Here is a 27,944-nt window from a genome sequence, read left to right as displayed (position 1 = left end):
TAACCTTTATGAATAGGAAAAGAAAAAAAAATACAACAAAACTCTGCGTTTGTGGAACATGCGCATTCGTTCTCCCTAGTTTTTTTGGGTGTTGAAAGTGAGCATGCGCATAATGGCCCTCTGAAGTTTGAACAGGACAGAAACGGCTGGTCCTGGGGCTGTCAGTGAGTGGGGTTAATGGGGGAACTCCTAGGATTAGTGGGGAAAGGGAGAGTCTTGGCTTTGCTATTTATTACTTAAGTGGGCATGGGAAAGTCACATAACCTTTCAGAGCCTGTTTCCTTATCTTTAAAATGAGAGTAATGATACCTCGTTTGCAAGGTAGTTTGAAAATTATGAGTACAGCCCTAGCTGGTTTGGCTCGGTGGATACTGCCTCCACCTGCAGACTGAAGGGTCCCAGGTTCGATTCCAGTCAGGGGCACATGCCGGGGTTGCAGGCTCGATCGCCAGTAGGGGGCATGCAGGAGGCAGCTGATAAGTGATTCTCTCTCATCATTGATGTTTCTATCCCTCCCTCTCTAAAATCAATAAAAATATATTTAAAAAAGAAAAAAATTATGAGTACAGAGTATGGCTTACAAGTCACTGCTCTTTCCAGTGCTGCATAGACCTGGTGTGAGGTATTTACAAAAAAATAAAAAATAAAAATTGTCTCTTTGTTAAAAAATAGTGAAGACTTGCTGTAATATTTCATCTGGTCCAATTTTTCCAAGCTTGGTCTTCCTTGCTGTCCTACCTGAGCTAAACACAGTTTTTCTTATAAATGTTACTGTAGTTACCAGGCCAGAAAGGTGATTGGTGGAGAGAGAGAGAAAGTCATTATTTAGAAGAGAGAAAATTAATGTTAATCAATAAATGTACAATTGTTGAGTTAACTTCTGCGTTCTATGTGTCCCTGTGGTGGGAAGTGTATAGTATTAATTCCTTCAACCAATTTTGTTATGTTTTGTTTTAAATGCATGCATGGGAAAATAGCGAATACAAATCAAATTTTGGAAACTGTTGAGCTGTGTATGAATAGATTTGGGTACAATAAATTCCAAATCCCAAAACCATGTAGAGAAAAAAGAACAACTTCCTTAAATGATTGGTTCCTTAGACGACATAGCTATTTCATCTATAACACCATATATGCATATGGCATTTTTAAATTATGTATTTTATTGATGTATATTAACACACATGGCATTTTATTTGTTCTTTAGTTATTGATAATGTAGTGGTTCTCAAAACCTATATTTTTCTATTACAGGTTGCTCACTTTTTTGAGGAAATAGGCCTAGTTTGTGTCTCAGCATGTCAATAGTAACAGTGCAACTTGGTCAGTGTGGCAATCAGATTGGTTTTGAAGTATTTGATGCTCTATTTAGTGATTCACACTGTCCCCAGGGACTCTGCTCTAAAAGAGAGAATGAGGCATATCAAGCATCTTGCAAAGAAAGATTCTTCAGTGAGGAGGAAAATGGAGGTATGTGTGGTTCACAGTCCTCTCCTTTACTCTGACATAACCAACCACTTCAAGGCCAGGCCATCCACATCGTGTCTGAATTTCATCCCTTCCCATCTTTTTAGGGAATGACTTTGCACTTGATCCTTTGTTTCTGTGTTAACAACCTTTGCCATTATGGTAGCATCTTCCCCCTCGGCACAAGAGCATGCTCAGATCTTGCCAATTTCAAAACAACAAAACAAAACTTATCTCTTGACTATACCTCTTTAAGAGTCTCAAGGATTACCCACTTTAACCAGCTATAATCTTGCTTCTGCCCTACACCACTGACACTGCTCTAAGAAGAGTTCCCAGTGTTAGCCTAATTACCCAATCCAGTGACTGTTTTATTTTCTTAATTTACTTAATTCTCTACTGGATTTGGTAACTAACTCTAAAACTCCCTCCTTAAAACTCCTTCTTCTTAGAATCTGAACCTTTCTTCTCCAATGGTTGTATCTCAGGTGCTCCTCTGTCCTCACGTGTATAGTTCTCTCTGGGCAATTTCAGTTTCTCTTGTAATTTGTGACATCTTTTACACGAATGACTCTCAAATCTCTAGCCTAGCCTCACTTTCAGGCAACAATTAGTGGATGTCTCCACCTGCATCTCCCAAAGTCAGCATCTCCATATCCAGCATCATTCATTATTTTTCCTTTAAAACTTGGGCTCTTGCCCTAACCGGTTTGGCTCAGTGGATAAAGCGTCGGCCTGTGGACTGAAGGGTCCCAGGTTTGATTCCGATCAAGGGCATGTACCTTGGTTGTGGGCACATCCCCAGTATGTGCAGGAGGCAGCTGATCGATGTTTCTCTCTCATCGATGTTTCTAACTCTCTATCCCTCTCCCTTCCTCTCTGTAAACAATCAATAAAATATATTTTAAAAAATAAATAAATAGCCGAAACCGGTTTGGCTCAGTGGATAGAGCGTCGGCCTGCGGACTCAAGGGTCCCAGGTTCGATTCCGGTCAAGGGCATGTACCTTGGTTGCGGGCACATCCCCAGTGGGGGGTGTGCAGGAGGCAGCTGATCGATGTTTCTCTCTCATCGATGTTTCTAACTCTCTATCCCTCTCTCTTCCTCTCTGTAAAAAATCAATAAAATATATTTTAAAAAAATAAATAAATAAATAAATAAATAAATAAATAAAACTTGGGCTCTTACTGCTCACATACCAGCAGACATCAAGATCTGCTTAATTTAGCCCAGCCAGTGTGGCTCAATGGTTGAGTGTCAAAGTCACGGTTCAATTCCGGGTCAGGGCACATGCTTGGGTTTTGGGCTCAATCCCCAGTAGGGGCCAGGGAGTACAGGAAGCAGCTGATAGATGTTTCTTTCTCATCAATGTTTCTCTCTTTCCCTATCCCTTCCTCTCTCTGAAATAAATCAAAACATATTCAAAAAAGATCTGCTTGATTTACCTCCTACATATCTCTTGAAACTCTCCTGCCTTTTCCATGTTCACTGTCATCGCCTTAGTTTTGACTCTTGTCCTCTCTCACATGGACTGTTTCAAGACACTCTTTCTGAGTTTCCCTGCCTAAACTCCTGTGTCTATCACATCTATCTTCCACACTGCTGTATTAAAAAGACATCTGGCCCTAGCTGGTTTGGCTCAGTGGATAGAGCGGGCCTGCGTACTGAAGGGTCCCAGGTTCAAGTCCAGTCAAGGGCACATGCCCGGGTTGTGGGCTTGATCCCCAGTAGGGGGCGTGCAGGAGGCAGCCAATCAATGATTCTCTATCATCATTGATGTTTCCTCTCTCGCTCCGTCTCCCTTCCTCTCTGAAATTAATAAAAACATCTTTTAATAAAAGACATCTGATTATTCCTCCCCTGCTTGAACATTTTCAGTGGTTCATTTCAAGCTTTTAACATTGTACACAAGGATTTCCAAGATCTGAGCCCTGCCTATGTTCCATCTCCATCCATCACTTCTTCTACTCCCTCCTCTATCATCTGCTTCAACAATCCTAAACTGCTTGTTGTGTTCATGGTATTTTGTACCTCCGAATATACTACTCAGTGTGGATTTGTCATGGGTCATCACATGATACAGTGATTAAGTGTTTCATCTCCAACTAGGCCTTCTAGGGCTGGATGGGTGTAGTCTTCATCTCTGTGTTCCCAGTACATGGCACATTGTAAGCACTCAACAGATGTTTGTAGCCCTGACCCAGTGATCATTGTAACTCACACTGATTCATCCTGCTTAGCAGAATGCTAGACATTATGAACCATTTGCATATACCTGCTGCTGCCCACCTTGATTTCTGAGCAGTATGACCAATCTTTCTATCCTCATACTTCAGATTTTGTGGGGGGGGGAGGGGTACTTAGAAGTTTATACTCTGTGTTAGCCTAAATATGACATATGAAATATTATTCTTTTATTCCCCCCACCCCCATCTCTAGTTCCAATTGCCCGGGCTGTACTTGTTGACATGGAACCTAAAGTTATCAATCAAACACTATCAAAGGCTTCCCAGTCTGGCCGATGGAAATATGGCCAGCGTTCATGCTTCTGTCAAAAACAAGGTTCTGGAAACAACTGGGCATATGGGTAAGAATAATTCATCATGATTTTTCAGTTTAGATACAGCTACATAGTCGATTAGTAGAGAGTGTAGTTACAACTGCACGATTGATATACTGTGCACATAATCTTAAAATTACTATTCTGACTTCACCCAGAAGAAACTCTCATTCTATCTCATGTATGTCTGTGCTTCAGGTCCAGGTAATGATGAAACCGTGGACCTCTTGCAGCAGGGTTTTCCACTTCTTCACTGTCATTCTGCCAACAAACTTATTATCAATATAATATCTTCATTGCGCAGGTATTCCAGCTAATAGGGAATACAATGAGGCAGTAGTATTTTCTGGGGTTCTTTGGGAAATTCCAGTACCTAGGCTCAATTCAAAAATTCTGATTTAATTGGTATGGGAAGAAGCCCGGATATTGGGATTTTTCAAAGCTTCCCTGGGTGATTGTAATGTGCAAAAAAGTTTGAGAACCACTGCTTTAGGAGTATTGTTATGAGTATTGAATATTATGTTGTACCATAACCTTACAGAACTACCTGGTAATTGGAGTCTCCAGCTAAAGGAATGGCCTGTAACAGGATTTTCTGTACCTAATCAGTTCACTGTCCTAGCATTCCTACTCTCCTGTTAAGTATGTTTTAACTTGTGTATTTTAAATTTTGTGCCTTTCATGAGAGTTAGTTCACTTTCATGGGTTTACAAAGCCTTCTCTGTCCTATATCTTTCTCTCTGCATTGCATATCTCTGGTTAAACTGTAAGGTGTTTGTATTTGTTCCTTTTGCATTGCATAGTTACTCTGTTCATGGACCCAGACATGCAGAGTCTATAATGAACCTAATCCAGAAGGAAGTAGAGAAATGTGACTCCTTGAGTGGTTTCTTCATCATAATGAGTATGGCTGGAGGCACAGGATCTGGGCTAGGAGCCTTCATTACACGGAATTTACAAGATCAGTATTCCAACGCTTTGAAAATGAATCACATTATATGGCCTTATGGAACTGGTGAGGTAAGAACACATTCATTGAAATTTTTACATTTTTATATTTCAATCCTGCTGCAGTTGCAATACATGTAGGCAAAAATTTGATCTGACCCTTTCTTTGGAAATGTTAACTTACTGCTTCAGGAGTGACTATACAATATGGTACTTGCGTGAACAATTCATTTAACTTTGCTCAAACTTTTGCAAACAGATGAGGTGTCCTGGTCTCTAAAAATTCCAAAGAAGACAATTGTGCATTTTCTCTCCGGGACACATTCCTGAGTTAGTCCCACTATCTACAGTATAAGAAGCAGAGACCTTGAGAAATCATAACATGGAGGTGAGATAAGTCACTCTAGGAAATGATGTAGGAAGAAAGTGTGGTAGTAACGCTGGCCATCCATTGAATCTTTACTATATACAGGGCACTGTTCTAGTGATTTACATGCATTCTGTCATCAACCTTTAAAACTCTAGGAGGCTGGTATAATTATTATTCCCATTTTACAGAGAGGAAACTGAGGCACAGAGAGATTAAATAACTTGTACAAGGTCATACAGCCAGAAAGTGATAGAGCCAGGACTTGATCCCAGGCAGGATGCCCTGAGAATCCACCCTCTTAACCACTCTTCTCTCCCGCCTTTCTTATTTCTGACCTGCTCCTCTCCAGGTTATTGTTCAGAATTACAACTCCATTTTGACTCTTTCTCACCTGTACCGAGCTTCAGACGCCCTCCTTGTTCACGAGAATGATGCTCTTCATAAGATCTGTGCAAAACTGATGAATATCAAGCAGATCTCCTTCAGAGATATAAATCAAGTCCTCGCCCACCAGCTGGGAAGTGTGTTCCAGCCTACGTACTCTGAGGAAGGCTCCTCTCACTGCAGAAGAAACCCACTAGGTATTGGTCCTCCTGTAGGTATTGGTCCTCCTGTGTGTCATTGACAGGAAAGTCTATGTTCCGAAGGCCTCGGAGTTATTCTTTCTTGGCTCCTCTCCTCTCAGGCTCCCTCTTCTCACAAGCCGTCCTAAGGAGCTGCTTAGCTCTCTGAACTGTCTTACTGGAATGTTCTGGGAAGTTACTCAATTCTCTAAAGAGTGGTGGATGCCCATAGACTATTCTTTAGAATTCTCTCTCTCTCTCTCTCTCTTTCTCAGAAAAGCTTTGAGGTATAATTCACATAACATACAATGCACCCATTTCAAGTGTACAAGTCAGTGTCTTTTAGCATATCCACCAAGTTGTACAACCATCATTTTTATCACTCCATAAAGACCCATCACCCGGCCGGAGTGGCTCAATGGTTGAGTATCGACCTATAAACCAGAAGGTCACGGTTCGATTCCCGGTCAGGCCACATGCCTGGGTTGCAAGCTCAATCCTCAGTGTGGCGTGTGTAGGAGGCAGCCAATCAATGATTCTCTCTCATCATTGATGTTTCTGTCTCTCTCTTCTTCTCTGAAATCAATAAAAATAAAAAATAAAAATAAACCCACCATTCTTTTTTCAGCTTATTTGGCAAATAGTGCCTTATCAGTTCAAATCATCCAGATGCAAATGACTCTATAATCTATATCCCTCCTCCCTAGCCCCCCCGCCCTAATCTCTTTCCCAAATAGTTTTCTCTTTCCCTATCCCAGTTTTCTTAGTTACCTTGTGCTTCTTCAAATTTAGCATGTTTGAATGGATTTATCATTTTTCCCCCTTGTCTTCCTCTCCTGCCACCTCTTCCTCAGTTCATATCACTGATTTCTCCCACTGTCCTCGTATCTCATCAGTGTGCTCAGACCTGTAGGTGCCATCTCTGTCATCTCTCTGCATTCTTCCTCTTCCCTTTTGTGACAGCCCCTCTACTGATTTTTTTCCTATCTCCATGACTACTCCTTTTATTCCCTTTTTTCCTCCGTTTTTCAGGCTCTAAATGCTAGTCTTGGATCCTCTCCCCAGTTCCACAGCTTTAAATACCACTTGTCTTCTCCAACCTGCCAGTTTATCTCCAACTCTGACCAATTCCCTAAGCTCCAGATTTCTATATTGAGCAGCCTTCCTGACATCTCTATGTACACATTTCATGGACATTCCAAACACACTGCGTCTAAAACGGGTCCCTTAGCTTTCCTCCAATTTTGTTTCTTCCTCAATTGCTCAATTTTTAAAACGTAAGTCCACTAAAGACCTCAGATACCCACATAGTTCTGCTCAAGTGTTTGAAGAGACATCACCTTCTCAACAAAGCAATTGGGGATTGTGAATTCTGAGGGGGTCCCTGTCTGCCATCTGGGGTGACTTTCTATACTCTGTCAGGCACAGAGAAGGAGAAGCACAGGCTGATCCAAGATTGGATTTTTTCACCAGAAAGATTTGGTGAGTCAGAAGGGCAAGGAGCTGCATAAGGAGGGAGGTGAAGAAAAGGGAAGACTGCCCTGATTGGTTTGGCTCAATGGATAGAGCCCCGGCCCTCGGACTGAAGGGTCCTGGGTTTGATTCTGGTCAAGGGCATGTATCTCAGTTGCAGGCTCAATCCCTTGCCTGGTCGGGGTATGTGCGAAGGCAATTGATATGTCTCTCTCACATCAATTTTTTTTCTCTCTCTCTGTCTCTCCCTCTCCCTTCCACTCTCTCTAAAAATCAATGGGAAAATATCATCAGGTGAATCAGGTGAGGATTTTTTTTAACAAAACAAAAAAACAAAAAGAAAAGAAAAGAAAGAAAGAAAGAAAGAAAGAAAGAAAGAAAGAAAGAAAGAAAGAAAGAAAGGAAAGAAAGAAAGAAAGAAAGAAAGAAAGAAAGAAAGAAAGAAAGAAAGAAAGAAAGAAAGAGAGGGAAAGGGGAAGACTGATGGATTGAGAAGGCAGGACGTCCATAGATTAGTCTGTCTTAGTCCACTCAGGCTGCTATAACTCGTAGGCTGGGTGGCATGTAAACAACATAAATTTGTTTCTCACAGTTCCGATGATCATTTAACTAGATAAAATAAATTAGAGAACTAGGAAAATTTCTAAAGGAATATTTAGTGAATACAGAAAGACAATAAAAGCATATTAACTCTTATGCTTACTCTGTTAGCTAAATATTTCATTCATATAAACAGTTACTTGGCTTCTAAACTCTTTGTTTCTTTTTTGGCAAAGTGTTATTTCTCACTCATGCTAAAATTGGTGCCAAAATGAAGCAAATACATAGTCTTTAATAGACTACCTCTGAAATTTTATTTACATTTTAAAATTTAAGCAATTCTGGCTTGGAGGAGAAAATACTCAAAGACCATCAAATTGTGGTTGTGTATAGACCAACAGGAACAATATGGAATTAAAATTTTAGTTAAGATTTCTTTTTTTTCCTTACAGGAGACTTAATGGAGAATTTAGTTCCCCATCCTGAATTCAAGATGCTGGGTGTTCGAAACATTCCCCAAATGTCTGAGCACTCCCTGGCATACAGCACGTTTACTTGGGCTGGCCTCCTCAAGCATTTGAGACAGATGCTCATTTCTAATGCGAAAATGGAAGAAGGTAAAGGGTATTTTAAAAATATGTCGCCCAAAAGCTGGGAAGAATGCCTGGGGTTCTCAATATAAACTGGCTTGGGCCAGTTAAAAAATAATGGCCCCTTCTTCTGGCCAAGGAGGAGCCTGACTCACCAGGACATCCCGGGCGGGCTTCCTAATCACCTCACAGTGTCATTTCCCAAAATAATTTCGGATAAGTGTGACATTTAATTTTATTTACATTTTATTTTTATCAAAGTAATATATGAACAGAGTTTTTAAAAACAAGTAATTAAGCCCTAGCCAGTTTGACTCAGTGGATAGAGCATCAGCGTGTGGACTGAAGGGTCAGTTCAATTCTGGTCAAGGGCACATGCCCGGGTTGCGGGCTCGATCCCCATAGGGGGCGTGCAGGAGGCAGCCAATCGATGATTCTCTCTCATCATTGTTACTGTTTCTCTCTCTCTCCCTCTCCCTTCCTCTCTGAAATCACCAAAAAAATATATTAACAAAATTTTAAAAAAGCAAGTAGTTAAGCCGAAACCGGTTTGGCTCAGTGGATAGAGCATTGGCCTGCAGACTCAAGGGTCCCAGGTTCGATTCTGGTCAAGGGCATGTACCTTGGTTGCGGGCACATCCCCAGTAGGGGGTGTGCAAGAGGCAGCTGATCGATGTTTCTCTCTCATCGATGTTTCTAACTCTCTATCCCTCTCTCTTCCTCTCTGTAAAAAATCAATGAAATATATTTTTAAAAAAATCAAGTAGTTAAAACTCACTTAAGTGTATACTTAAATCCATTTTAATACTTACAGATTTGTATTATAAACATAAAATATTTACGGATTTTGTTTACATACATTTGCAGTGTATGTATATTATATCTCAATCTTTTTTTAAAAGCCAAGTAATTGTCCTGCATGAATTTATAATGAGGAAAAGAGCAGTGCCCTGTCCTACACTTCCCCCACTGCCCAGCTGATGCCTTACTTTCCATGTTTTTAGCTGCTGCTTCTGGAATTTGCCTCCATATTTCTAAATATCTTGCTTATACTGTTACTTATCTTATTTTCCACATTTAGATATTATCAATTGCCTCCCTAATGTAAAAATGGAGGATAGAACCTTCTTACACGCCTCTACACACACACACACACACACACACACACACACACACACACACACACACACACTTTGACTAGATCAGGTTTTCAATGTTTGAATTATTTTTGCTATGTAAATACTCATAGTTGAGCCCTGTAATATCATTATTCTGCCCTTTCACGACATTGATGGTTTGGCCAGGTAAAGGATTCGAGGTTGGGAATAATTTTTATTCAGTATTTTTGAATGCATTGCTCTATCATCTTCCAGCTCCCAGTGCTACTGTTGAGAAGTGGATCTGATTCCTAATCCTGTTTTGTTCTCTCTTGAATCTTTTAGGATTTTCTCTGTCTTCAGCATTTTGAAATTCCTTAATGTGGACCTTTTTGGTTTATCTTAGTAGAACATAAAGGTTCTTTTAAAAATCTATTTTGTTCTCTGCTATATCTTCAGAGCCTGAAACAGTGGCCCAGCAATAGTGTCCCTCAGGCCAGAGCCTCGGTGGCTTAGCCCTTCCTGATGGAGGGGTGCACCCCCCCTGCTGCAGGGAGTGGGAAGGGTCTGGGGCTCTCAGTGCTTCTCAGCCAGATTTTTAACTAATCCTCCTGTTTCTTCCTCTTTTAGAAGTGCCTGGCATGCCTCCAGGACCTCCACTGGGCGCAGGAGTTTCAGCTTTCCCTGGTTGCTAAATAGTAACCACTCCTTCATTTGCTTTCCAGCTTCCAACATTTTGCTGCCATTATCTCCTCTGCCTTTTTTCTTGCTTATGCCTAAAAAAAAAATCCTTGTATTGTCTTGTTAGTGAGATTTGGGGAGAGAGTGGCAGTAAACTTGTTTATTCAATCTGTCATGTTTAACTGGAAATCACTACTAAGTATTATCTTTGTAGTGTATATTTTACCACAAACCACAATAATTTAGGTTTCAATACTATGAAAGTGGATTTCTTCTACATTTAATTGTAATTCCTTAGGGATTTTAGATTATAGTGCCTGGGGTTTGGAGATAGGTGGATAGTTCACATCTTAAAGTAATGCTTCCTGAATTTTTGGGGCCACAGTGTATACCTGTTTTTCTAGCAAAACCTGTTAACATCTCAAGGAACACTGTGTTCCTAAGGATAGTGTAAGATGTGCTGTGCTGAGCTTAGGTCAATAAACTACAATTTGCTTAGTCATTTTCCTATGAGGGACTTTAGGGTGTTAACATTTTTTTTCACAGTTTATAGATAGAGCTTTTTTAAAAAATTGAATTTATTGGGGTGACATTGGTTAAAAACATTATCTAAGTTTCAGGTGTACAATTCTATAATAGAGCTTTGAACATATAAATATTCATGTATATAAATATATGAATAAATATATATACATCGCTAACAAGGTTGAAGAATACAGTTTTAAAACTCTTCATTTGTTATCAAACTGCTCTATATAAAGACTGACCCCGCTAATATTGCCATCAGCAGTATATCTGTTTCCACATGTCCTAGCAACAGGAGGAATGAGTGATCCAAGATGGAGCCAGGCGGAAGTTACAGTGTCTTTTATGACCTGGCTTTGGGAGTCACACACCATCATTTCTGCACCACCCTTTTGGTGATTAAGGTCAGCCCTGTCCCATGTGGGAAGGGATCACACCAGGACCTGAATTCCAGGAGGCAAGAGTCATTGGGGTTCCTCTTGGAGGCTGGCTACCACCCTCTCTTAGCAGCAAAAAAACTTTTAGTTATCAAATAAAAATTTATGTAAAATACATAAGTTCTGTAATATATTTTTCTCTTCCTGTTCGAAGCCATTCATAACATCTCCTGCTTTTGTTTTTTTCTTTTGGTAGGTATTGATTGGCAGGTGCGGCCTCCGTTATCAGGAGCTCCTACTCTTGGTAGAATGTCTGTCAACAAGAGCCTTCACTTTAACACGTCCCTTGCTAACTTGGTCATCCTTCGTGGAAAAGAGGTGCACAGTGCGGATCTGGGTAAGCAGGGGTTAAGGTGAAAATTAAGATGTGCTTTTGGCACATGCCTATGGTACACATGGTTTAAAAATAAAGTCCCTGAATTTATTCTTAGAGAGAGGAAAATAATAATTATGTGTTTTTATAGCAAAATGAAACCATTTTATCAGTTAGTATGTGACTGAACACCAAAATAGGGGTGGTTTAAACAAGATACCAATTTAATTCTTTCTTCCTGAATCTGGTTGTTCTATTGTCTTTACCTTATGGCTTCTTCCTTCTAAGACATCCCTTAGAGTTCAGCCACCAACTCACATAGAAAGGAGCAAAGAAGGGCACACCTCCTCCTCCTAGAGTCACACACCACACTGGTGCTTATATCCATTTGACTGGGACTGAATCACGTGCCACACTTAGCTGCAAGGTCACCATGAGCACAGTTAAAATTTGGGGGTTTTGTTACTAAAGAGAGAGAACAGGTCTTGTGGGACAGCTAGTGGTCTCTATGCCAAGCATTTTGTTACAAAAATTTCAAGAAGTTGAAAGAGCAGTTCTCTTGTTAGTTTTGTGTTTCTATGGCATGTCTCTAGATTTATATTATCCTTATTAGATGGTTTCAGCAGTGTCCAATTGGCTGCTTCTAGCTGTTATATAAAGAACACTAAACAATCTAGTTCTTGTAATACCCCTTAGATAAATAGTAACTATTAAAAAGAGAACATTTCACCCCAACCGGTTTGATGCTCTATCAGTGGATAGAGCGTTGGCCAGCGGACTGAAGGATCTTGGGTTCAATTCTGGTCAAGGGCATGTACCTCGTTTGTAGGCTTGGTCCCCAGCCTTAGTCAGGGCATGTGCGGGAGGCAACTGATCAATGTGTCTCTCTCACATTGATATTTCTCTCTTTCTTTGTTATGATGAGTATAAATCATTTATCAAAAGCAATGTAAAGCTAGTTTTTAATTTTTAAAAATTTACTTTTTAAATGTAAGGCTAGTTTTAAAAGGCAAAACAAAAGGTATTTGGTGAAGTGCATAAGAAAATATTCCTTTATTATTTGTTTTCAAAATTAATGATTTACAATGTGAACAATGGCTTATGTTGTTTTACTCTAGGGGGATTTAAAGATCCAGCCCTCTATACTTCCTGGTTAGGACCTGATAATGCTTTCAATATGTGGAAAACCCAGCGAGCCTTTAACAAATATGAGAAGTCTGCAGCATTGGTCAGCAACAGCCAGTTCTTAGTAAAACCACTTGATATGATTGTGGGCAAAGCATGGAATATGTTTGCTTCAAAGTAAGTAAAAGATAAATCTACAATCCTTTCTAACCTTAGTCAGATAATATAATGTTAAAACTCAAGGCAGGATCTATAACATCTTAGCCTGTTTGGGCTGCTTTGACAAAAATAGCATGAGATGGGTAGCCTAGAAAGAATCAGTATTTGTTTCTCACAGTTCTGGAGGCTGGGAAGTCCAGGTTTAAGGTGATGGCAGATTGGATGTCTGGTGAAAATACACTTTCTGGTTCACAGGTGGTGTCTTTCTCTGTGTCAGGACACGTAAAGGCATTTTCACAGGCCTCTTTTGTGAGGGCACTAATCCTATTCTTGAGGGCTCCACCCTCATGACCTAATCACCTCCCAAAGGCCTCACTTCCTAAATACCATCACCTTGGGGTGACACAAACGTTCAATCCACAACGTGGAGTAAGCATGGCTACCACTTTGTAGGTGTGAAACTTTAGGCATGTTACTCCAGGCTTCATTTCCTTATCTGTATAATGGGTCCAAACTGAGAAGACCTGTGGTGAGGATTAAATGAGATAATCATGTAAAAACATCTAGTGCAGTGCCTGACTATTAAATGCTCAGTCATTGTTTATTATTATTATTGCTGTTGACTAAATTAGTTTCTACCTGAAATGAAATTAAAGCAGAAATTTCATTATAAGACAGGGACAATAAGATAGTTTTCTAAAATAAGATCCTTGAGCCCTAGCCAGTTTGGCTCAGTGGATAGAGCATGGGCCTGCAGACTGAAGGGTCCTGGGTTCAATTCTTGTCAAGGGCACATGCCTGGGTTACGGGCTCGATCCCCAGTAGGGGGCATGCGGGAGGCAGCTGATCAATAACTCTTTTTCATCATTGATGTTTTTTTCTCTCTCCCTCTCCCTTCCTCTCTAAAATCAATAAAAATATGTTAAAAATAAATAAATAAGACCCTTGAAGTAATAGAAGAGATCCTTATCTTGCTCAGAAATATTGCAAGTGCAATATTTGATACTAAGGAATGTCTACTTCATATTGAGAAATGTGTTATCAGGTTTCCTGACCTCCGCCACAGTGACCAGCTGTCAAAGAAAAATTCCTCAAATAATTGGACAAGGCCTCCACTTTGATTAACTAGGATTCCCAAGTTTATTGTCACTCTCTTGGACACTAAAAAGGCAGGGAGCCTGCATAAACTTTGAAAGTTTGCTAATCTTTGGAGCCAACATTGAAGCAAAAGGAAGACTTTAAATGTTCATGAGCTGGGAAAGGTCCATTTATTGCTTGATTTTAATAGTTATTTATCTGTCTGGTATTTTTCATTTTACATTTTCTGTTTCTTTTGCCAGAGCCTACATTCATCAGTACACAAAGTTTGGAATTGAAGAAGAGGACTTTTTGGACAGTTTCACATTGTTAGAACAGGTTGTTGCCAGTTACCGCAATCTCTGATCTTGAACAAAGGGTTCAAGGGGAAAAATGCCTTACGTCATTTTTGGACTAAAATATTTTCAATACTATTTTCACTGTATGTTTTCAAATTCTGATCTTTTAAAGCCAGCCAAGTCAAATGCTTATTTCTTCTGCATACTATGCCAACAGAATAGGAGAAGAACCTTTTAAATAGAGAATATCATCTTTTCAATGAAAACATCTACTTGGTATTTTAATTTGCAAGACACAAAAAAATTGGTGCTTCTATAAAGAACTTTGGAAACACTTTGCTGAGATGTTGGAACGCTGGGACTATCCAGAAAAGGGGAATATTCTGTTTTGTCCCTATATGCCTAACTCTTCCCTCTTCATTTCAAAAAGGATTCATTAAATATGTGCTAAACTTTCACAGCACAATTTTAAGTTAAGAAATTGCTATTCTGTATTTAAATGTATTTATCTTTGAAATGAATGTTCTGAACCACAAGAGGGAGCTGTTGTTAAATATTACAGGGTGAACATCTTGTATATTTTATTCTATAACAGGTAAGATTTTCTACCTTAAGCAGCTATTTAAAATAAAGCCAGGATTTTGTTAATAAATATACATCATGCTTAAATACGAAGGTAAATGAGTAAATGGTTATTTTGTTTGCTTTTCTTAACCTTTTTGGTTATCAGAAAATTGGGTTTGTTTTTCTTTTAGATTTTGGAATGCCAGGGCAGAAACTGATTTTATTCCAACTAGTGCTTTTAAATTATTAATAGGTATTTAGAAGATGGTTATATGCTTTTCATAAAAAAGGGGTAAGAGCTTTCACCAAAATTTCACTAAGTTGAGAAAATTATCACCAAGGAAATACTGTGCTTGATGAAATTGGCATATCCAGAGGTGTCGGTTTCACTCAGGACAAAACACAATTGCAAGCTGGCAACTGAGTTTGCAGGGAGTGGTGTACTTCAATAAAACACACCACGTGTGATGTATTCACAAATGTAAAGTGGGAAATAGGAACATTTGCCCTTTCTGCCAAATCTATCAGTGGTGATTTATTTTTATTTGGAAAAATGACAGTTCACAGCTTCACTGACTCTTCCTTTTCTTTCCATATGGAAATGATTACCTTTTTGCTGTTTTTCTTATCAACTGTTGCTATGATTTAAAATACTGAACCATATCTTATTTCTAAGGAATGTATAAAGTGGTCTATCTGTCTATTCAGCTGCTAAAGGGCACGCCCCACTGCTGCATTTTGTTAACCCAAGTACACTTGAAAAATAATTACATCATAATTTTTACAAAATAACATTAAAAGTAATTGTTTGGCACTGAAGAGATCCTAAGACTAAATCAATTTTCCAAACTAAACCAGCATTAGTAAATATCTGTAACTGAATGATCTCACCAGGGGTAAGCTGATTCTGAAGAAACTTGCTTAAAGTTTAGCTTAAAGAAAGTCTTAAGTTGAAATCATTTTATATTTAAGAAAGGTACCATAGGGACAAGTATATTACTAATTTGGCAACTCATGGAATCAATGGCAGGTGAATATTAAAAGTAAACCCTGCCTGGCCAGGGTGGCTCAGTTAGTGGTGGCTTAGTAAGTTGGGCATCTTGCCATGCACCAAGAGGTCACCGGTTTGATTCCCGGTCAGGGCACATGCCCAGGTTGCTAGCTCAATCCCCAGTGTGGGGTGTGCAAGAGGCAGCCAATGGATGTTTCTGTCTCTCCCTCTCCCTTCCTCTCTCTCTAATATCAATTAAAAAAAAAAAACATTTTTTAAAAAAGTAAACCCCAATTAGACAGAGCTCTGAGTCCACTCACTTATGTGGACCTAAATATTTGCAAACTTGTTTTAAACATTTACACAGAATTTTTTTTATCTATTTACTATTAGGGTTAGGATTTTGACTCAAAAATTAACACAAAGAAGCTGATCCCAAACTTCAAGATAAGGGGTGGCATTGCAAATATACTTTGTGTGCACAAAACGGCCAATCAGCTAGGACCATAGACTAAGTAACTTCCTGGGCAAACAGATACAGCAGCTTTGGACGGGTAGTTTCTTTGGTGGGCCCCGGAGCACTGTTTTCACTCAGACATCATCCTATAGGGCCAGGATGCACCCCTATAGGCAGTGAGCACAGTGTAATTCCAACTGCTCTTTGTTTTCAACCCTTTTCAGTCTCCCCCATTTATGCTTTTCTCCGAGAGCTCTTCAGATTATAAAACCTGCTTCTTCCCATTCATTTCCTCTTGCTTCTGGGGATCTTTGGGTGCTCCCCACCCAATGCTAGCCAGTCAATCTGCAACATCTTTCTCCTTTATTTAAACCATTACTTAGCTCTGGCTGGTTTGGCTCAGTGGATAGAGCGTTGGCTTGTGGACTGAAGGGTCCCGGGTTCGATTCCAGTCAAGGGCACATGCCTGGGTTGCAGGCTCAATCCCCAGTAGGGAGCGTGCAGGAGGCAGCCAATCAGTGAATCTCTCTCATCATGATGTTTCTATCTCTCTCTCTCTCTCCCTTCCTCTCTGAAATCAATAAAAATATTTTTTAAAAAAACCACAAAACCATCTCTTAGAACTCAGTATGTGTGCCCACCATTCACTGTTCTGTCAGTCATTCAACCAGTTCAGTGTCAGGCATTGAACAGATGTTAAGAAACAGAGACCAATTCCACATAGACCAAATGAAGATGCTTACAATGTAGTTACTTTCTTTTGGATGTCTGGTGCTACAATTCTAGCTTCCTTATTATTGCTTTGGGTCTTGCCCATGCCCACGTCAACTTTTTTACGGGAAAGATGTGGTACATGGGCAAGGACAATGAAGCGGGAGCTCTAGTCTAGGCTTTCAGTTTGTCTGAAATGCCTCCTCACTGGCTCTGCAGAACCTCCTCCCCAGTGCACATACCAGTGATTCTTCTGCTGACCACCATGTTTATCACACTTGAAATTCTGTCCAAAAAATTCAAAAACATGCTCCATACGTTCCTATCCCACTATTCTCTCTCCATGAGCCCAAGGTTCGGCAGTCAACCCCTTCTTGTTCTTCTACCTACCCATTATGGCTTTACCCACTACCTAGTCATTTTGGGCAACTAACCAGTTATTAAAGCGATATTTGCTTATCTGTTCAATCACATTGTTTCCTGTGAGTTTTAGGAATGTGAACTGAAAAGTCTGGCTTTACATCTTTAACTAAATGATTTCCTACTCCTGTACTCAGAAGTGTCTCAGACGATGCACTGTCAGCCTTATGAATAAATAGAATTCCATTTCCACTAGCAGGAATGCTTCCACATGAAGTTAAGATAAACAATGTAAATAGTTCAAGTTTTGGGGGAACCCAGTGTGGGATCAGTGTTGGAGAAGATATGGCATTGAAGGAGAGGTGGGAAAAGATAGACAATCATTTAGATGCTAGGGAGCCAGTGCAGCAGGAAGATGAAAAGGAGGGTCAGATAACTGATAATAGCTTAGAAGCATTTCCAAAAAAAAAAAAAGACTTGATGGTTTTTGAATTGTGGACTTCACCTAATGATGAAAAATCTAATAACGTATAAGAACAGTTTAAAAAGAAACAGTAAGCCCTGGCCAGTTTGGCTCAGTGGATAGAGCGTCAGCCTGCAGACTGAAGGGTCCTAGTTCAATTCCAGTTAAGGGCACATGCTCGGGTTGTGGCTCGATCCTCAGTGGGGGGTGTGCAGGAGGCAGCTGATCAATGATTCTCTCTCATTGGTGTTTATATCTCGCCCTCTCCCTTCCTCTCTAAAATTAATATTTAAAAATAATATATAAATAAAAAGAAACAGTAAGCTAAATTATGTGTCCCTTAGCAAGTAATTCTATCTTATCTAAATTTATCTCCTTTGCCAATGATGCAGCCAATAAGATGGCTCTCTTGTCCTATTTGGATTTAATTATTTACATGGTGAGTACACAAAAACTCAGATTCTATACCCATGCTGTCCAATAAGGTAGCCACTAGCCACATGTGGCTAGTGCTGTTTAAATACTCATGGATTTTGAAGATAATATGAATTAAAAAATGTAAAATAACAATATTTTAAATTAATTGTTGAAATGTTATTGTTGAAATAATTCATTTAACCTAATGACAAATTAGGTTAAATAAATTATACAAATTGGTATACCTGTTTCTTTTTAGATTTTAAAATGTAGCTACTAAAAATTTAAAAATGAGATATATGGTTTGCATTGCATTCCTATTGTATTTCTATCCAACATTTCAGGAGCAAAGTCCTGGGAATTACAGGAATGACTTGAACAAAACTTGTCCTTACTAGATGCCAGAGGTTCATAGGCACATGATAGTGAGAATCATGACATAACGCAAAAGATGGGTGTTTCCTTTTTGAAAAAAAGAGGCTTTGCTTAAGCTGGGCTCACATGAACAGTATGAGTCAGGATGTGAGCTGAATTCAACAAACGTCCATTGAACACCTACAAGGAAAACCGCAGAGGCAGATTTTACAAATGAGTTAAACCTGGCCCCTGTCCATGAGCTCACCATTTCATATATTCTTTGCTGCAAAGCAAATACCTGGCTCTTGGTAGAGACTCCATCCATATTCACTGTCTAAGAAACAGTGGAGGAGATGGAAAGCTGCAAAACTAAAGGCACACAGGGAAGCCCCTGAAAGCTCCCATATTAACAACAGATCTCACAACTATTAGATGAAACTAAGGACCTGGAAGTAGAAATATAATTAAAAATATGTTGTCTCTGAAGCCCTCTTATATAATTAAAAGCATTTTAAGACAACATAAATGCAAACACTATATTAAGAGAAAGAAGAGCCCTAGCCGGTTTGGCCCAGTGGATAGAGTGTTGGCCTGCAGACTGAAGGGTCCCAGGTTCGATTCCAGTCAAGGGCACGTGCCCAGGTTGCGGGTTCGGTGAGCAGGAGGCAGCTGACCAATGATTCTCTCTCATCATTGATGTTTCTATCTCTCTCTCCCTCTCCCTTCCTCTCTGAAATAAATAAAAATATATTTTAAGAGAGAGAGAGAGAGAGAGAGAGAGAGAGAGAGAGAGAGAGAATAAAGAAGTTCCTTTGTTTTGAAATCCCTACCTAAAATCTAAATTCCTTGTTCTGGAATTCCAAGCCTTCTAAAGTTTGGCCACTCCCTGTCTCCACCATTCCAGTTACATGTACTATAGTAGCTGAGGCAGACAGAAATGGCCATTAACTGTTGTTACGGAAACACACATGGATTTGTCTCTATGGTAATGTTTAATGTTGTTCAGTAAGGACAGGGATGGGCCATCTATCACTAACCTGAAGATACAGATGGGAGACAAGCCTCAGTGGTCCTGTCTGTCCCTGTGGTGCCCCCTCCCACCCCCCCTGCCAGGCCCCTAAGACCAAGAAGAGGAGGCTCTGGGCACTTTTGAGCAGGGCTGACGGGGTACACACCAGATTTCATAGTCTTTTCTTTGGGGAGTGTCTTTCTCAGGGGATTTACTTCTTTTTTGTATTATGCATTTCTTTTGCTTGCAGTTTTTTTTTTTGAAATATTTTATTAATTTTTTACAGAGAGGAAGGGAGAGGGATAGAGAGTTAGAAACATCGATGAGAGAGAAACATCGATCAGCTGCCTCCTGCACACCCCCTACTGGGGATGTGCCCGCAACCAAGGTACATGCCCTTGACCGGAATCGAACCTGGGACCCTTCAGTCCGCAGGCCGACACTCTATCCACTGAGCTAAACCGGCTAGGGCTGCTTGCAGTTTTTTTTTAAAAAACAAAGCCTTAAAAACAATATAGTCGGGTGAGCCCTGGGCCCCGGGTCGGGGCGAGGCCGCGGGCCCCTGGAGCCGGGTGAGCCCTGGGCCCCGGGTCGGGGCGAGGCCGCGGGCCCCTGGAGCCGGGTGAGCCCTGGGCCCCGGGTCGGGGCGAGGCCGCGGGCCCCTGGAGCCGGGTGAGCCCTGGGCCCCGGGTCGGGGCGAGGCCGCGGGCCCCTGGAGCCGGGTGAGCCCTGGGCCCCGGGTCGGGGCGAGGCCGCGGGCCCCTGGAGCCGGGTGAGCCCTGGGCCCCGGGTCGGGGCGAGGCCGCGGGCCCCTGGAGCCGGGTGAGCCCTGGGCCCCGGGTCGGGGCGAGGCCGCGGGCCCCTGGAGCCGGGTGAGCCCTGGGCCCCGGGTCCGGGCGAGGCCGCGGGCCCCTGGAGCCGGGTGAGCCCTGGGCCCCGGGTCCGGGCGAGGCCGCGGGCCCCTGGATCCGGGTGAGCCTGGCCCCGGGTCCGGGCGATGCCGTGGGCCCCTGGATCCGGGTGAAGCAGTGCCCCTGGGTCCAGCCGAGACCAAACCAGAGGGAGTCGGACCTGCATTACCACCATTTGTCCACCATCCAGAGCTGAGGGGTCAGTGCCGACATGTACTCATAGGGAACCGGTGGACATTGATATTGGGTCTCAAAAGAACTGTTGGTCCAGAAAGAAACTCACCACAGACTGATTCATTTGCCTGTCAGCATAACTATTATTGCTCGTCGCACATTCAATTCTTATAAGTATATCTATAGTGACACATGATTTCGCTCATCTAGGGGAAATGATGAACAACATAGACTGATGAACAAGAACAGAACCAGAAACAAGGAGGCATCGATCGGACTATCGGGCCTCAGAGGGAGGATAGGGGAGGGTGGGGGGAGGGGGGAGAGATCAACCAAAGGTCTTGTGTGCATGCATATGAGCCTAACCAATGCTTAAGTTCAACAGAGGGTTGGGGCATCCAAGGGGAGGGGTGTGGGATGGGAATGGGGGGATGAGGACAAATATGTGACACCTTAATCAATAAAGAAATTAAAAAAAAAAAAAAAAAAAAAACAATATAGAGCCCTAACCGGTTTAGCTCAGTGGATAGAGCGTCGGCCTGCGGACTGAAGGTTTGATTCCGGCCAAGGGCATGTACCTTGGTTGTGGGCACATCCCCAGTAGGGAGTGTGTAGGAGGCAGCTGAATCAATGTTTCTCTCTTATTGATGTTTCTAACTCTCTATCCTTCTCCATTCCTTAAAAATCAATAAAATATATATTAAAAAACAATATAGAGATAGAATAACTGATTTTTAAAGGCATATTAACACCTGGAGGCAGACTGAGGCATGGAGGAAGAATTCAAATGAATCAAAAGGCAGGAACAAGGGCTGGAGTAGTAAACAGCATCACTGTTCTATAAACTGTCACATCAGAAGGTTGTAGGAACTACAGGATGCTCCAGGTTCATTTGGGGGCAAAGGAGGGAGACATTAAAGAATAACTCTGTGGTCCCTATTATCACTACAGAAAAGTCTAGTAAATAGCACACACACGAGTCTGGGAGCAGCCTGAAAAGAAGTGTATGAAGTAGGAAAGCTTCTGTGTGTTAAAGAACTTTGTACTTCCTCCTTGCAGAGACCGGGGATGTGTTTTATGCTCAGCTTCTTTATGTTTGAAGAAAATGCTGAAATTCTGGAAATTTCTTTGAAATCTGTATTTTCCTAAAAGCACTATTTTTCAGCCTCATTTTATTCCCCTAAGTTGTGCAAAGCACTCCCCTACACACGCTTTTATCAGACAGGCATGGTTCTATCAGAAAACCAGGAATAGTGACTCCCCAGGCTTCGAAAACTGCACCTGCCTGAGAGTGGAATACTCGAGTTCTGTACCTCCTTCCCACCAAAGGGTTATTGCACAAGTAAATCTCTTTTTTCCTGACCTCTGGTGCTCCTGGTGAGTGGTATAATTCTGGTCATCTGTCATTTATTCTGAACTCCTATCCAGCCAACTTCAGTAAGGATAACTCAGTTACTGAAACATGTAAACAACCCCAGCAAGAAAGCAGCCAGCTGGAAAGCCGCCGTGACCACATGCTCTAGAAGGTGCAATAAAACTGCAATTTTGCCTTTTGGCTTGGCAGAGGCGGTTGGGAGCAGGCCCTCGTGTGTACTTGGGAATACCTGTGACATCTGGGTTCTAGGTGCCAGCCCCTACTGTCTAGGCTGGCACTACCGGAATCTTGGACGCGAGCAGAAATATACAGGAAATCACTCTGTCAAACTTTTCTCCTTATAAAGACAGACAATCTGTCCAGTTGAGTAAGCAGGATACAGCGGAGGAGAGGAAACTTAGAGCCATTTCCTCCGGCCCACGGTCCAGCCCCGGGGCCATCTCTTCATGAACAGTGGGGCATCAGAACCAGTTAAGGCTCAGATGATCACTTCTGAACCTTTTCCCTGTAAAGGCCATTTGGATACTTATTACATCATTCGCGGGCCATACGCAATTATCAACTTAAAAATTAGCCTGCTCTGTTTGCGCAAACATTTCATTAACTTAATCCTACTGCCTTGGCAAGGCCGACCAAATGGTTTTGTGGGCCTTATATGGCCCAGGAGCTGCATGTGCCCCACCCCTAACGTTGAGAAAGTACAGAGGCCCTATTACTCTAGAGGATTCTCCAGAGAAGTCCAGTTTCTTGTCTGACAGGGAGACGTGACAGCGGTCTAGTGGATAGCACATTCACTAGGACCGTGGTCGGCAAACCGCGGCTCGCGAGCCACATGCGGCTCTTTGGCCCCTTGAGTGTGGCTCTTCCACAAAATACCACGGCCTGGGCGAGTCTATTTTGAAGAAGTGGCGTTAGAAGAAGTTTAAGTTTAAAAAAATTGGTTCTCAAAAGAAATTTCAATCGTTGTACTGTTGATATTTGGCTCTGTTGACTAATGAGTTTGCCGACCACTGGACTAGGAGTTTAGAATTTAGGAAACCCGAGATACAGACCCATAGGAACCCCCCACTTCCCCCCATTTGTTCTGTTGCTCAGTATCTCCCCTCAGAATGTTCAAAACACAACTGTCTCTCTCCCTCAAACTTGCTCCTCCTCCTATGTTCCTGGCTCAGTATGATCCACCGGCATTCTCAGGGCTCTCTGGTTCCTTCTCCTTTTTTGAATCCTCACCCACGGATGTGTTTTCATTGATTTTTGGATTGAGAGCAAGGGAGAGAGAAACATCGATTGGTTGCCTCCTGGACCCACCTCAACTGGGGATTGAACCTGCAACCTAGGTATGTGCTCTGACCTGACGGGGAATGAAACCTGCAACCTTGTTGGTGTACGGGATGAGGCTCCAACCACTGAGCCACCAGCCAGGGCTCCGGTTCCTCCTGCACCCATACGCCACCTCTTTCACTCCATCTTTGCCGACTACCCTGGATCCTACTCAGGTAGCACCTCCTGCCTGCCTTTGAATCTCCACGGTTGCTCCACCTGAACTATGGCAACATTCGTTCGGCAAACACTCGCTGGGAGCATCCCGAGTGCCAGGCCCTGCGCTTGGCTCTGGGCAAAGGACAACACAATAGTGTCCGCCTTTATGGGGCTTTTATGTTCTGGTGGAGGAAAACAGAGCAAACACCAGAAAACAGACAACAGTTATGAGTTACGCAGTTACTTTAAAGGAAACAAAACGGGGCTAAGGCCAAGAATAACAGGAGGTAGATGACTCACTGGTCTTATCTCTTCTATTCTACCCGCCCCCCCTCACATGGCCCCCACCTGTTCCTTCCCAGTGCCTCTCACCGGGCTTTCTCTAATTAGAATACCTTCCCTCTCTCCACTCCTACCTGGCAACTCAAATGCCACATCCTCATGAAACCTTGTGGGATGGATCCTTCCTACTCAGTGATTCTTTTCTTCTGGCATTGATCTCGCTCTACACAGTTATCTGCATATATGCCTAATACCGCCAGGAAGACTGGACGCTCGTGGAGGAATATCAGTTTTCAACACCTTTGTCTCTTCCCACAGTGCCTTACCACAGAAGAGATTTAAAAAGTGAATTCACGCCCCCTCCCCGAGTGGGGCTAATGCCACTCCTGGCCCTAACCATTTCATAGGGTTATTATGAAGATCAAATAACACTGAAGATGGGAAAGTGCTTTGGAAAGAAGGTCTATACAAACAGAAGTGGCTTTGTAATCACCATTACGGCGAGCACCGCACTGGGAACCTGCCCACACAGGAGCTGGCGCTGCCAACCCTCGGCCCAGGGAAGGACAAAGGCCGCTCATCATTTAAACAGCAACTTTGTAGGCTGTGGCCCCGACTTTGTGCTGCCTCCCTTTCTACGTGGCCTATTTGTGATCACGAGATAAAACAAGTCACGCAGAAGCCAGGACTTTTCTGCAGAACTGAGTGGCCAGGAGCCAGAACACCTCGGTGTGAGTTCTAACTCTGCTACTTCCTTGCTTCCTCCAGCAAATTACTGCATCTCTCTGTTTTAATTTCCTCATGGGGTTGTTTATAAGGATTTAACGATTAAATACAATACACGTAAGACAGCACTGAAAACAATGGCCGGTACAACGTAAGCAAACAATCATCAAGTTATAGTGTCCACTCCACTTCCTGGTACAGGGCGTCGAAGGAGGTTCCTGGGAGCTAAGCTTTTTTTCTTTGTTGATTTGAAAGAGAGAGAGAGAGAGAGAGAGAGAGAGAGAGAGAGAGAGAGAGAGAGAGATCGCTCTGTTGTCCCACTTATTTATGCATTCATTGGTTGCTCCTTATATGTGCCCCGAGGATTGACGCCTCAACCTTAGTGTATCAGGACAATGCCCTAACCAACTGAGCTACCCAGCCAGGGCCTGGGGAGCTAATCTTGATTGCTGGTGTTGTGTGGCTGTGCACAAAGAAAGGACCATACAGGGGACATGGAAATGGGTAGGGGCTGGTGCAATGCGCAGGATGAGGCAGAGGTGTCTGAAGAGCCTGGAGTATGGCCGAACAATGTGAGGTTAGGTAGAGAGAGGGTGGCTGTTTTAAGAGGCTTACCGGTACTTAGGACCTCATTCGAGTGAGAGTGACTAGGGGGCTGAGCGGCACTAAAAATGAAACAGAGAAAGGCCTCCTCTCATTACTTTGCGCTTTCATCTGTGTAACTAATGAACACAGGTTGCGCGCATGTTCTCGGTGACACGAGGAGTGAACCCAGGGTACTCCGTTTCCAACACAACCTGGCGAGAAGCCAAGCGAGACAACAGTGACCGGACCAGTCATTCCCCACCTCCAGGGAAAGACAGAACCATCCCTTCTCCAAACCGCCCCCTCCACAAAGGCATTTTCCCCACAGGAAACCACCTGGGACACAATTAAGCAATACAGTGCGGCTGGGTCAGTCGAAAGTGGCCTGAAGGTAAACGCTGCCCACGCTGTTGCCCAGAGGGGCCAGATGGCAACACAGGGAAATGCCGTATTTGGCATTAGTTGGGGGGAGGGGAAAGCGGCCTCCAGAGGCCTCTCTGAAGGAACAGGGCTTTTCCTCCAAGAGCTTTGGGCGGGAGGCCATCCAAGCAAGCTGTGGATGCTCCTCCCGGGAAACCCTCAAAAGGAGGCTCTGTCAGCGTAGGTAGGTGGCTGAGGGGTCCCTCTCGGAGATGTCAGGAATGCGGTCTCCAATGCAAAGAAAGACTGCATTGTAGGCATAGTGCTGGCCTGTGTCCAAACCCTCCCTCGTGTCCTTTGAGTCACTTGGAAATGGTTAACAACCGGGCTGAGCACCTGGGCTGATGACCCCCGAAGGGGATTTCCACACTGTGTGCTGTACAACCAGCTCTTCCCTTTCCCAGGCGGCCCAGTCCCACCCTCTCTGAAGCGAGCCCTGAAGATCCCACGTTTTCTAACTTCGGCTCCAGGCTTTCCAAGTGAGAGCGGTAACTGCTGCGGACACAAAGGAACAAGGAGCCAAGCAACCTTGTGCTTTTTCAAGTTTGTTTTGAATGAAGAGGAGCAGATGTCAAAGGTTTCAAAAAGCCACACAGTTGTGGATTTGGCTGACAAACCCTCTACCCTGCGTTCGTTTCTGTTCCCACATAGTCAGCCAGCCACTCACAACTGACTCACTCTCTCGGGGCTACAGTTTGGGCCGGTCTCCCAACGACAGAATTAGAATCTCAGATCTCAAATGGATCCAGGGTGTTTGGGTGGAGAGCGGGGGCCAGCTAAAACAATGTTGTGTGTGTGTTTAATTTAGTAGTATCAACACCCACACAGCAAACTGCAAGGCCAGTCGGTCAAAGAGAATGAGCAAACAGTTGGCACCTGCCTATCCCAGCACCAAGCAATTCTAAAGGCCATGAGTAAGCATCTGCCCAGAACGGGTTTTTCTTACAATCCCTCTCGTGAGCACAGGGCAAATATGCAAATACATGTAGCTTATTTGCTGCAATCCAAGGCCTCACCCCCAAGGCAAACGCGTTACCTCAGGTGAACTCGTGGCCTTGTTGGGAAGGGAGGGACAGGAACCCCAGCCCCTGACGACCAGACACTAATGACTCAGCTGCTTCTAGAATTTTCAAGTACATTATGTGCTTTCTTGTTGCCTTCGACAATAAAGGAACAAAACACTTCGGATGCCAGTTTGGTGCAGCATTTCATTTACCGTGTTTTGTGGCAGGCGGAAAAGCTCTGATCAATGCGAGTTAGAGATGGAAAGTTACTTGGCTTTAAAAAATGGCTATTCAACTCCTGATTAATGTGCTCCTTTTGTGAGCACATTAATAATAACTAATTATTAATGAATAAAATAAACAAATTTTTGTGTTTTTCTAGCAGAAATGAGACTTTGAGGCCTATCGAGGAAGATCTCGCCTGCCACCGAGCCAAATTTTAAAAAGCCCTGTTTAAAACCTATTTACACCCATCAAATCTCGTTAATCTAGGTGGAGTTTCTAACAAGAAACTAAAAGCTGGTACTCCTCCCCCCTAACTTCCAGATTTATTAGGATTAACTATCTCTATAATAAAAATAAATAAGCTGTCAACATTTACTTATAAGGCGGGAGGGTTAGGAAAGTTATTTTCAATGATTTCACAGTATATTTGTGTATTGGTGCTTTGTACCTTATCTAGGCTAGCTGGGGGCCTATTTTCAGATTTTAAAAGGTTTTTGTCTTGTTAATCAAGTCATTAGTTCACTAATTTGTGTTTTTCTCTTTAATCTGTACCTCGGATTTAACTTCTTTAGACAGAGTATATCTACTCCAAAACAAGGGTGCATGTACTGAAAACATTTAAAAAAGTTTTTGGAGTAAGTGGAATGTTGTAAAATTCTTGCATGTGTATCAAATACTATCTTTGATAAATTAAAAATTGGGGACATACATTTATGGCAGTATTTTACGTTTTATCTAATTTAATCCTTCAGTCAACCTGCTACCTATATATTTTTTAATAGATGAAATCTAGGCCGAGTTAAAAACTTTCTTAAAGTAGATGAGTCTCACGCTGTCCCACGGAAGCTACATGGACAGCACATGGGCTGAGCTTGTTTGTACAGGAGCACTTGCTGCTACAGACACTGAATTAACCAGTGCGTTCCAGAAGCTTCCCCCAGCACCGTCTTTTCCTGGATTTCTAGAGAATGGGAAGAGTGGCCATTATACAAATGAAAGTAAAACTCTCCCCTGCTTTCAAGCCCCACACTCCAGAGGCTGTTCTCAGAGAACACAGAAACCACCGCGTGAGGCTTGGAGGGAGGTGCTCCTCAGTGTGAACTGCTGATGCGTGGCATTGGGTTGTATTGTACTCCTTGACAGTCACTGAGTTGAGAAGTGATTTAACATTGCAGATATTTAAGGCACAAAATGAGGCTTAAACAAAATA

The 27,944-nt window shown here is 42.5% G+C and overlaps 1 protein-coding gene across 1 annotated transcript; it reads left to right on the top strand.

Moving 5' to 3' along the window:
- Positions 1-53: 53 nt before the first annotated feature.
- On the top strand, positions 54-14,878 carry TUBD1 (tubulin delta 1). The gene is made up of 9 exons (XM_079797012.1): positions 54-164; positions 1,255-1,470; positions 3,907-4,054; positions 4,831-5,047; positions 5,695-5,926; positions 8,374-8,538; positions 11,448-11,588; positions 12,683-12,866; positions 14,189-14,878. The coding sequence occupies exons 2-9, from the start codon at positions 1,299-1,301 to the stop codon at positions 14,289-14,291; spliced, it is 1,362 nt and encodes a 453-aa protein (XP_079653138.1). The 5' UTR covers positions 54-164; positions 1,255-1,298; the 3' UTR covers positions 14,292-14,878.
- The last annotated feature ends 13,066 nt before the right edge of the window (positions 14,879-27,944 follow it).

Source organism: Cnephaeus nilssonii, assembly GCF_951640355.1.
Source record: "Cnephaeus nilssonii genome assembly, chromosome: 19".
In the NCBI taxonomy this organism is placed as follows: domain Eukaryota; kingdom Metazoa; phylum Chordata; class Mammalia; order Chiroptera; family Vespertilionidae; genus Cnephaeus; species Cnephaeus nilssonii.
This window is presented reverse-complemented; position numbering and strand designations above follow the sequence as displayed.